The sequence below is a fragment of the Meleagris gallopavo genome, chromosome 3, assembly GCF_905368555.1.
Source record: "Meleagris gallopavo chromosome 3, MGAL_WU_HG_1.1, whole genome shotgun sequence".
In the NCBI taxonomy this organism is placed as follows: Eukaryota; Metazoa; Chordata; class Aves; order Galliformes; family Phasianidae; genus Meleagris; species Meleagris gallopavo.
In genome coordinates this window covers 42,808,146-42,820,023 of record NC_139406.1, presented here as the reverse complement: position 1 = coordinate 42,820,023, position 11,878 = coordinate 42,808,146, and the positions used below count along the sequence as shown (strand labels likewise).

The 11,878-nt window shown below is 43.0% G+C and overlaps 1 protein-coding gene across 1 annotated transcript; it reads left to right on the top strand.

Annotated features, from left to right (window-relative positions):
- Positions 1-623: 623 nt before the first annotated feature.
- On the top strand, positions 624-8,572 carry TUBB6 (tubulin beta 6 class V). Its single transcript, XM_085220749.1, has 4 exons — positions 624-780; positions 1,147-1,255; positions 2,461-2,571; positions 6,956-8,572. The coding sequence occupies exons 1-4, from the start codon at positions 724-726 to the stop codon at positions 8,017-8,019; spliced, it is 1,341 nt and encodes a 446-aa protein (XP_085076875.1). The 5' UTR covers positions 624-723; the 3' UTR covers positions 8,020-8,572.
- Positions 8,573-11,878: the final 3,306 nt, after the last annotated feature.

Below are 11,878 nucleotides of genomic sequence, written 5' to 3'. Positions count from 1 at the left end.
CAAGCCCATCTTAGAGAACAGAGGTGCAAAGATGGCTGTTGGCACCATGGTGAGAAGGCCTACACGTTGCTTGGCATGCCCTCGCTGCATGCCAGGAAGGCTGCAGCCAGCTGTGATTGGACAGCAGGACGAAGTGAGTGAAGAACATCAGAAGACTGATTGTCATCTGTATACAGAAAGGTCAGGAGTTACACAATGGGCAAAAATGGCACATCTGCTTTCAGCAAATGCACTGTAGAAGCAAAGTGTGGATCAGAGCCACCTCGGGGGCAGCAGAACCAATTAGTCAGATACTCAGGCTCTGAGCAACGTGGTGTAGCTGTAGGTGTCCCTGTTCATCGCAGAGCAGTTGGACCAGGTGAAATTTAAGGGTCCCTTCCGACCCAAGCGGTCCTATGACTCCATGCGGTGTGAATGAAGCAAGCAGGGTGAGGACGCACAACCCAACTCCGGCTCCCACAACGGGGTTGCCGCTCATGTCGGCCGGGAGCACGGCTCAGCCACCCCTGCTCCCCGGAGGTAACGGAACGTGCCCCCATCGCCCGAGGGCCGAGTGGGGCGGTCCCGGGAGGGGGCGGCCGTTGGCGAGGGCGGCGGGGAAAGGGGAGGGGGAGGGGGAGAGTGCACCGCCTCAGAGCCCATAAAGCGCCGCCCGCGCGGGGCAGAGCCGGGCTGCGCGGCGGGATAGCGGGCGGGACGGGGCGTACGGTGCGGGACAGCGCCATGAGGGAGATCGTGCACATCCAGGCGGGCCAGTGCGGCAACCAGATCGGGACCAAGGTGAGCTGAGGGGAGCCTTCCCGCCGCTCCGGGCGGCTGCAGGCGGTCAGGGAAGTTCAGCAGCCGTCCGAAAAAGGCATCGGGGAGCGCTGAAACCGACGGGATTTCTCACAGCTATTCGTAAAGCGGGGGGGCCGGGGCTGGGCGGCGGGCGCGGGGCGGTGGGGAGCCGAGTACCCCTCGCAGTTGTGCCGCCCCGGGCGCTGTCGGGCGGCGTCGCAGGGAGGGGCTGGGCGCGACTGGAATCCGGCAGCTGCCCCGGGCCGCGCTGCGTGGCCGTTAGGGAGCTGGGCAGGGCCACGGATCTCGGCAGGGGAGTTCCCAACCCTCTTGTTCTTTTTTTTTTTTTTTTTTCCCCTGCCCTAGTTTTGGGAAGTGATAAGTGATGAGCATGGCATTGACCCAGCCGGAGGCTATGTCGGTGACTCAGCGCTGCAGCTGGAAAGGATCAATGTCTACTATAACGAATCATCTTGTAAGTGTGGGGCGGGGAGGGGTGCTGGGCGACGGGCTCCATGAGCCGGGAATGTGGGAGAGAGCGGTTCTGTGAGCTGTAAGCGCTTCTGGCCGCCCTCCTCCCGGCATCAGCTGGCGTTCCCCAGGCGGAGAGAAGGGAGTGTCTCACAGGGCAAAGCCTGCGTGGAAGTTTGTTAATCGCTGTTCTCTCTTGTAACGCGTGATTAATGCATCAGCTGTCTCTTACCCGCTGCCTCACGTTGAACTGCTGATTTTGTGAGCCCATATCTGTAGTATGCAGTTTTTGTTTTGTGGGTTGAAAGAGTTGGGCAGTGAGTAAATGGTGATTCATTAATAAGGTGCTGAAGGCACCGAAGTCCTTTGAGTCAGACTGGTGCTGAAAGATATTGCTGTTTAAAATGGGGACAGTAAGTCCTTTCTTCATTGAGAAGAACTTGGAGTGCTTTTCTTCCGTCCAGCTTAGCTTAATGTATTTGTGTTCAAGAAACATTTAGATGTTGTATTGAGGGATATGGTTTAGTGGGAAATATTGATGATAGGAGGATGGTTGGACTGGATGATCCTAGCAGTTGTTTCCAACCTTGGTGATTCTGGGATTCTGTGGTATTATTTACCTTAGTTTCCTTGAGCAGTTTCAACTACATACAGATTCTTGTGCTTTCTGGTAAATGTGCTTATCAGTTGTTTGCCACCTGCACCAAATAGCTCTCTCATTGATGGTGAGTCCTTCAAGCATGAAAAGTTATGTGTTTTAGCATCGTTATGGTCTGAGTTTTTTGGGTGCTCCCTTGTGGAGCCAGGAGTTGGACCCACGATCCTTATGGGACAATGCAACTTGGGATATTATATGATTTGGACATTAACCTTGCACTCACTCCTTATACACAGAGAAGATTGTCTACTTGAATATTCAACTTTTTTTTTTTTTTGGTAGTCAAACTTCCCTTCTTTACGTCTAATCCTCAAAATGCTTACAAAATGTAATATTCTACTGACATCTGATATCAAGTCTGCTGTTCAGTGGGATTTGTTTTGTGCCTATTATGCTTGGATTCATCTTCTACTATGATTTCCTCTATAGGAAATATTTGTCTATGTACAATCTGTATTAGACTAATAATAAGCAATATAATTGTATGTTAAACACTGTAACTGTTTCAGTATTTTCCAGAACATTAAGGACATGCTTATTTTTCGTTGTAGCCCAGAAATTCGTGCCAAGAGCAGTCTTGGTGGACTTGGAGCCGGGCACCATGGATAGTGTGCGATCTGGTCCTTTTGGTCAGCTCTTTCGGCCTGATAATTTCATCTTTGGTACGTGGATGTCACTTATAAAGGAAGGAAAAAAAAAAAAAAAGCAAATGGTTAAAAAAAACACTTAAACTATGTTGCCTCCTCCCTGTTTCAAAATATTATTATATTAGTACTCAAAAACTTTATTAGCTTAACAATCCATTTTCAGTTATCTGTAAATCAGCCAAAAGGTCCCATTAATTGAACAAGTCATTCTTCTGTTAATTGTTTCTTCAATTAGCAAACTACTGAAACTTTCCTGTGATAATCATCAGATAGTGTACATCTACTTTCAATATATTTGAATGCTAATGAAATCCTGAGACCAATTATTTGCAACAAAATGCATGGAAATTCTGCAGGAAATGGAAAGCAGAGGGGAAAAAAAAACTCAACCACAAACCAACCAAACTATTCTTGATTTGAAATCACATTAGATGCATGAGTATGAAGTTGTTTAAATGCTGTGTAATTTAACTCTTTCAGTGGAGCCTTACAGTGTAGCATAGTTAACATTAAAGGAAGGCTAACTGAAACCACTCATAGAGCCAGTTACTGGGCTATTTTGCAACACAATGAGGAACAATCTGACAGCACGTGAGGAACTTTAGGTTTTGCAGTGTTCTTGGGGAAGTGTTCTGGCTTCTACTGTTTTTCTTTGCACTTCTGTAGTACTTCCCTATGTAAGCTTAAAAGTGACCGTTACTATGATTGAATTTCATAGCATCCTTAAGAGGTACAGGAGTGCTGTCGGTCCCTTAGCACTAAAGGAGAGACAATATGTGAAAGTCAAGAGAACCACTCAAACAGGAAGCCTGAATGAGAGCTACCACGAGGGCTCTAGTGGCCTTCTAGTTTCCACGTCTGCACTAGCCACACTTCCTCCTACCAAAGCAAGCTTAGTTTGGTATATTGTGTTAACATAAAGAAGGAACAGTGCCAGGGACGGACAGAGAAAAGATAAACATTGTTTGGGTGGTATGAAATAAACTGTAGCTCAACCTCCCTCTGTTGAGGTAGGGAATAAGAAGCCATAGATTCATATTAAGCCTTTAACTGACTACTTTAACTGAGTTCAACTGAAGTTTTATTGCTAATTTTCTCTCATATGATCCGTAGCAATGATGTTAACGATCCCTTTCAAAAGAATTTTAAGTTACAATATGTACAAGTTAGCTTGGTGTAAAGGCAGCTTTATGAGGCAAGTTTCTATGTTCAGGTTTTTACTTTTACTCCCTTTCTCCTTTGTGTACCACAGCAACCCCTTAAAAGTGAATTCGCACAACTTTTGGAAATACCTGTGTTGGAACTTTACAGTTTAGCATATCAGCAGTAAAACCAGGGCAAAATCAATTTAGTGTCTTTAACAATAGTTCAGTTCACTGCACTCCCTTCCTGACAAGCTAACAATGAACCAGTAGCATGTGATGAACTCGTATCTGACGGAGGGCCCTGCCAGCATCAGGCACCGTCCTCCCAACCTGCTGAATAGTGCAGAATGGCTGCCTGAGTGCTGAAGTAATGATCTTCTGTATTAAAAGCCAACAAAGCACTTTGTTTTCTCTTTTAAAAATCCAGCCTGGACCCACAAAGGACTTTGTGGCAGAGGCTGGCAGTTCCATACTTGCTGTATGCCAGGCTGTTAGGGCTCATTCTGATGGAGATGTTTGCAGTCTTTGCATGCATATACGCGTATGTGTGCATATCTGTAACAAGTAGCTGTGGACTATCAATCAGAATTCCATTCAGCTGTATTATGTAGCTGATCACACACACCAGATACAGGGATTTTAGCTCAGGCTAGTAGGAGGTTGAGGTGGATGCAGACATAATCCTTGTACTTTAATGCTGCAGGATACTGATGTAAAGGGTGAAGAAGCACAGATGGAATGAGGTAGGAAAGCAGCAGGTCTGTTGGCTCCCTAATGGCATACAGTTGTCCACCAGTATCTGTTATGAACAGTCTGATGTAACTATTTTTGTTGACCATTTTTCATTTGTATGCTCCTGCATTTTTCATTCCTTTTTTTGTCTACATCCATACTAGCATAGGTATCTCTCCAGTTTGTTCTCTGAACTGATGGTGATAAACACAAATGGCTGTTAGCCAGTCAAAGGAGCTGTCTTTCCCTCTCTAAATCACATTGTATGTTCTGCACCAAGGCCATTCACAATAGTCTTCTAAGTATTAGTATGCAAGCTACCAGTCTCTCTTCCTAGGTTTGTCTTTTATTTCAAGCAGTAGAGAGAGGAAAGGAGAGAAATAAGTTTTCAGAAAATAGCTGCTATTTTTTGTCTGTTAGAAAAATGGCTTTTGTGCACATGCAGTTCAAACTTACACATGAGCACTGGAGGAACAAACAGTGGTTTGGAAGATCTGGTGGTACCAGCATTAGTTCTGGGACTACTTCTTATAGACTTCCATTAGATTTCAGTAAGTGAACAGTGAGAAGAGGCAGAAGCTAGAGATGGCAAAGATCTGCCAAGCCTACAATTTTCAGTATAGTATGTGATTTTCAGAGTTTTGGTAGGTATCTGGTAAGTGGGGGACATCCATTGGGGTTTCACAGAAAACATAGGAGACCCCAGGCAGGTGGCTGCCTTGTAGGTGAGTGCAGTGTTAACACAAGAGCAATTGATAGTCATGGGCAGGAGGGAAACAGATAGTGGGCAGCTACTGCTACAGTTAAACTGCAGTATGGGTACAAAGGCTGTGTTAATGCAATAGATGGCAGTGATCGTATGGGCTTCTGGGAAATCCTGTTGTGTGAATTAGTCCTGCGGGACGATTGATCCACTTCTGTATTACATGTTTTACTTCCTATTTTATTTTGCAGACTAAGCCAATGCAAATCAAGGCAGACTGCTGATGGTTATTTTTCCTATGAACACAAAATTTCCATATTTTTGAGAATAATTGCCATTTTTTTTTCTTTCCTAATTCTTTGCTCCTATACTGCGTTCTCTCCTATTCTCTCACTGTCAAGGGCAATACAGCATAAAGGGGATGTTCTGCAAAATATATTCTTAAAACTCAGATTTTGGTTTTAAGATCCTTCTGCATCTGAAGTAGCATTGTCTTGTGCTGTGCAGATCTCTGTCTCTAGTAGGGGACCTGCTCAAGCACACTGCAGGTGGTTGCAAGCATATTTAGTTTTGAAAGGACATTACTTTGTGCTTTGTCCAGCTGGACAGGAAGTGCTGACCCTCCTAGATTCAAAGAGAGAAAAACATAGCAGCATATAGAACAATGCATCAATTAACCAGATAAATCTTGAGGAAATCAAGCATTTTTTTGTAGTGAATATAAAGTGTGTCATATTTGAACAATACCTCAGCGAGCAGTTTTCCCAGAACTGTATGTTTGGCACCAGCACACTGGGAATTGAATTGGGGCATGGTAGTAGGAAGGAAGGGAGGACTTGGAGAACCATGCAGAAGTGGATATATGTGATTATGAAATTACTGCTCCTTCCAATGACTACTTACAAGAGTACTACTGACTGAATTCGGTAGCATGGTGCACGTATGTAGTAGCCACTGTGAGGAACATGAGTATTAAAGGCTGGTCCCCTATTTAATCTTTATCTTATAATAAAATAGTGATGTAGCAGAGAATCCAGATTATCCATCCTGAGTGGTACATAAGAGGCAAATGGAAGCTGGGGGAGAAAATGAAGGGCTTGTGAAATGTAAATTTTTCAATTTGGCAAGTTGCTTTGCAGATCCCAAGGAGTAGTGAGTTTCTAGGGAAACCAGTAAGTGTTAAATAGCACTCGGTAACCCCTGAGGTTTTGGAGTATCTTTGACGGAGCTTCTGTTGATCAGTGTTTTCATTCAGGCTAGATAACCATTGATTGAAAAAGTCATAGTTTTTGATATAGTAAGTTTAAAAAGGACTTATTCCAGAAGCTTAGCCTCATCCTTGAATGACAACAGTGCCTCATGTCTGAAAGGAACAAATGTGAGAACAGTCCAAGAACCTTTCATTTAGAAATGTGCATCTGTGATTTAGCTTTTTATTCATCATGATCCCTATAAACAGAAAGCATTTAAATATAAACAGTCTCTGTGTGTTTATGGAATAAGCAGGGCTGGGAGTGTGAGAGCTTTCAAAACAAGGAGTCAGTGCCATCTTTGCATTTATGGAAAGTTAGACTCCAAAAAAGAAAACGCCACCCAAAGGCGTAAATGAAAACTATGGGAGATTTGAGGCAAAAGGAGTCTGTATAAAAAACTTAGCTTGATATTAGCAGAGAGATTTGTAGGCAAAACTGAAGAGCAGTGTTATCTACCTGACAGATTAATAGCAGCTCATTTTTACAGGTGTGATGTGACTCCATTAGGTGCCCAAATGCTACTGGTAACTTTGTGTATTTTCTTCTCCAATTGTGTATTGTTTTAGGACAAACTGGTGCAGGAAACAACTGGGCCAAAGGACACTATACAGAAGGGGCAGAGCTGGTTGATTCTGTACTTGACGTAGTGAGAAAAGAGTGTGAACACTGCGATTGCTTGCAAGGATTTCAGCTCACTCATTCCCTGGGAGGAGGGACAGGGTCTGGCATGGGAACCTTGCTCATCAGCAAAATACGAGAGGAATATCCTGACAGGATAATGAATACCTTTAGTGTCATGCCCTCTCCAAAGGTTTCTGATACAGTGGTGGAGCCTTATAATGCCACACTCTCGGTCCACCAGCTGGTTGAAAATACGGATGAAACCTACTGCATTGACAATGAAGCTTTGTATGACATTTGCTTCCGCACCCTGAAGCTCACCACTCCAACATATGGCGATTTAAACCACTTGGTTTCTGCTACCATGAGTGGGGTAACTACATCCCTGCGTTTTCCTGGCCAACTCAATGCTGATCTCCGGAAGCTGGCAGTGAATATGGTCCCATTCCCACGCCTTCACTTCTTCATGCCAGGCTTTGCTCCTTTGACTGCCCGAGGCAGCCAGCAGTACCGAGCACTCACTGTTCCAGAGCTCACCCAGCAGATGTTCGATGCCAAAAACATGATGGCAGCCTGTGACCCAAGGCATGGGAGATATCTGACAGTGGCTACTGTCTTCCGTGGTCCCATGTCAATGAAGGAGGTTGACGAGCAGATGTTGGCCATCCAGAACAAGAACAGCAGTTACTTTGTGGAGTGGATCCCAAACAATGTTAAGGTGGCAGTGTGTGACATACCGCCTCGTGGCCTCAAGATGGCTTCCACATTCATTGGCAACAGTACGGCCATTCAAGAGCTCTTTAAAAGGATATCTGAGCAATTTTCAGCCATGTTCAGGAGAAAGGCCTTCCTCCACTGGTTCACAGGAGAAGGAATGGATGAAATGGAATTTACGGAAGCAGAAAGCAACATGAATGATCTGGTGTCAGAGTATCAGCAATACCAGGAAGCTACAGCAAATGATGGAGAAGAAACATTTGAAGATGAGGAAGAAGAGATCAATGAATAAAGAAATTAGGTATGCTGTTTTCCAGGCCAAATTCTCACATCTGGATATCCAATAATTAGGCTTATAAATCTGTATTTAGGCTTCAAAATGAGGGGAAAAAAAAAAGGGAGCACAACTCTGAGATATTAGAGCTGCTCTTCAGAGTCCATTGAGGTCACTGGGAACTGAGGACGTTCAGCATTTCTGAAAATCAGGCTATTTCTATTCATAAGACAAATGTAAGGCATTCATGTAAGACTTTAGTCTAAGAGTCTGAACACAGAAATTGGTAGTTTGGGATCTTTTATTCCAAACAAACTTCATCTTCCATATTTTACAAAAAAAGAAGTAATACAGGCATGAAAATCTACAAAACAGAACTGCACTATTTTCATCCAATTAGGAGTAAGAAAATCTTGTGGGTTTGAAGTATTCATTCTGTACTGAGTATACAATACTGAACAGCCAGGAACAAAAAGTTATTAACTGTTCTGTACAGTAACTATTAACCATGACGTTTGATTCAAATTCTCTGAAAACAAAATAAAAAAGATTAGTATCATCTCAAGCAAAAGTGTTCTGGGCAGTCAATGCGGTATAAATATCCAGTGAGCTGCAGGCCAAGGGCTGAATTTATGCTGTGTGACTTTTTCACGTGTTGCTGAGTAATGGTGGGTTATATATATATGAAATATGTCCACTTGTGGTATGTTCTTTAAGGACCCTCTGGAAGCACAAAATCTTGCAGTCCCCTGGCTTTCTAGCCAGCACCAGGTAATGGTTCTGGTTCCTGCCTCCACTCCACCTTGCCTACATACCTGAAATTCATGTTCTTCACAGCATGGTGGGAAAAGAGACTACGTGTTGATGTATCTTTCTACCCCCAGTTTAAGTTCACACCTATGGGTTCTATGATGTTTTAAAATTGCTGGGCAGACTAAGTTCAAAGTAAAGTACAACAATTTATCCATGGTAACCAAAACAGCTGGCAAAATGAAAGATGAATGTTAATTTATCTGCTTACATGACAGCTGGAACAGAAAGGTCTCTGTCTTGCACAACTGACTTGCTGCCTTGACAAAATGACTGTTGGGTGTTCACTCTTTGTGCATACTTTGTGCTTCTGCCCATATCAATTAAACAACCCTTCACCATTAGAGAACTTCACTGGAGAACACTCTGCCTACATGGAGTGTCTTATTTAGGTCAGTTTCTAGGCAACAAAACAAGCAAATAAAGGAAAAACCTTCTGGAAATCCAAACTTTATATGTTTCAGGAACTCTGCTCTTTTTCGTCTTGCTTTCTGAAGCACTTTCTAAGCAACAACCTTGCTCAATACTTAAAAAAAAAATTTCACAAATATATTTTCCAAAGATCCATTGCTCCTATATATTGTTTTATTGTTTGGGATTCAGGGACTGAGATTGTATTGTACGTGCAGCTGCAAACCACGCATGCTGAAGCTGTCAATTTTGTTCTACATGGAACTGAAAGTTCAAGTACAAGTAAAAGCACTAGCACAGCTTTTAACTTCTAGGACTTTATTTCACTGTAATACAGTATTAATGAGTAGCTCCCAGCCATGAATTCTGATATTACTAATTAAAATATTTACTACATAAAATGCCAGGAATCTTAAGTAACTGAGCATTCTCTTGGTGAACCAGCTTCTTTGCTTTTCATACACTGACTTAAAATCCAGAATACAGATTCTGAACCCATAGAATCCACAACTGACAGTACTCTCCGATTCTGTTTTGACCCAATCATTCTTTTCTGACTGTTGGGTGTGAAGGTAGGAGGGACAACTTAATGTCCCCTTTACAGCAAAAGGAAACATCTTCCATGTGATTTTAGAAGAAAGCAAACAGCCAAATGAGTCCAGGAGCCTGCAGTAAGAACATCAGCAGAAGATCAGCTTGCATGAAAACAGTAAGAGCCATGGAAGTGGGAACGCTTCCTTTTCATTCAAGTAATTTTCTAATCATCTTCCTTTTATGACACAAAACCAAAAACCTTCTTTAGCAATAAGTTTGTTGAACATTTCTTTCAGTTGCCTTTCTTTTCGAATAATTACTTTCTGCTCCTAAAAACTTCTCTTTTTTTGAAATTTACCTATCAAGTCCTGCCTTTGTCTTTTTCACATTCCTTGTTTTTGTTTTTTGTTTTCCGTCCAGGTTTTTCAACACAGTCACCCTTTCCTTTTCTTTCTGTGGCTGGTCCACTTTCATTTTCTCCTTTTTACTTCTATGCATCTGGCCACACAAAGATACACAGCTGCTCAATGCCAGATCAGGCCAGACCTGAGCATGTTTCCTAGTACCACCCACACACAAATACCTCTGCCAACATTTGAGTAAGGGGAGGGGGAGGCATAAATGAAAATGACAACCTACACCATCAATTCCGCTTATAAACAGAGTGGGCAGGTGTGCTTCCAGGCCAAAACAAGCATCTAACCTGGAGGGAGCAGGTTCTTTGCAAAGATACTCTGGTCAAAGCCAGCAAGGCATTCAGGCAGTTTCTGCCACTGTCTCTGCATGAGCTACTTTGACCTCTTTAGGCTCTCAATTTCACTAGTATGAAATCACTTCTCTCACTAGGAAAAGGTGGTCACCTCCTGTGAACAAAGTCAAGGCTGGAAGACGGCCAGAACCTGCCCCTCTTCCCAGCAGTAGGACGAACAGGGAAAGCAGTGGTTCCCTTCACGCTGTGCAAGCCCCTACTAGTTGAAGCAGCACTGCTAATGTTTGCATACCAACACAATCTGACCTTACTGGCAGCCACATCACAGACTAAACTTTGAAGTCTCGAATTTGTGAGGAGGCTAACTGTCCTCTTTAAAGGAGCAGGTTAGGTGGCTTATTTAGTTTTCATGTCTTTGTTTTGAATCCAAAATGCCGGCACAGCCAATTTCTGCCACTTTTGGCACAAAATACTAAAACTTATCAAGGTAAGACTACACAAAGTAAGTTGATGCTCTAAAATAGAGGCAAAGAAACTTCCATATCCCTTATAGTCTCACAAGCTTATGAACTGTACGCTGCAATTAAACGTGAGTGGAATTTAAGTCCTGTACGTGTAGACAGAACAAATGGAGTAAGAGAGAACTTCTCAGAGAGATACTTCTTTTACAGGCAGGTGATAACACCCCAAAGAGTTCACTGAGGATATTTTGTGTATATGGACATGGTTTGTGGTGGCTTTTTTTTTTTTTTTTTTTTTTTTTTGGTCCATTTGCTTGTTTGAGCAAGAATCAAATAAGGAATGAGGAAATTAAGACCTCTACAATGTAACTACATTTAGTCCTCAGCACTGGCTACAAACTGCCTGTGAGAAATAGAAAAAAGATGTGTTCCACTAGACAGGAAATAGGGAGGCAACAGCAATTAAGTACAGCTGCATGTAAAGAACCACACTACACGTTATGCAAATAAATTGGTTGCTACTTTGCCATGTCTGCCTGCTTTAAGTTTCACAAACATGAGGATGGAGTTAACTGTCCCAACAGCTAGGACTTGATGCTTAGTCTATGCAGAGCCATAAATGCTGCCCTGAGCACTGTCGCAGGATGCACTGGGAGCAACAAACTAATTACGTGACTAAATCACAACAATCCTGTTCTGAAGTAACTTCAATAAAGTCTCAGGGAGATGAACACAGAGGACTGGAGCCAACCCAAGATCTGCACCTGTTTCTGTGCCAGTAGCTTTGCTTTGCATGGAAATAAGAGCAAGAGATTTGCAGTCAAAATTGCTGTAGTAGTAAATTGGATATGTCTGCTAACTTTTTGTTGCAAATTGTATAGAAACTGCTGCACATTTTAATGGGGAAAGGGAGGCTCTCTCCCTCCTGTTCTCCTAATGGATCAGCAATCTT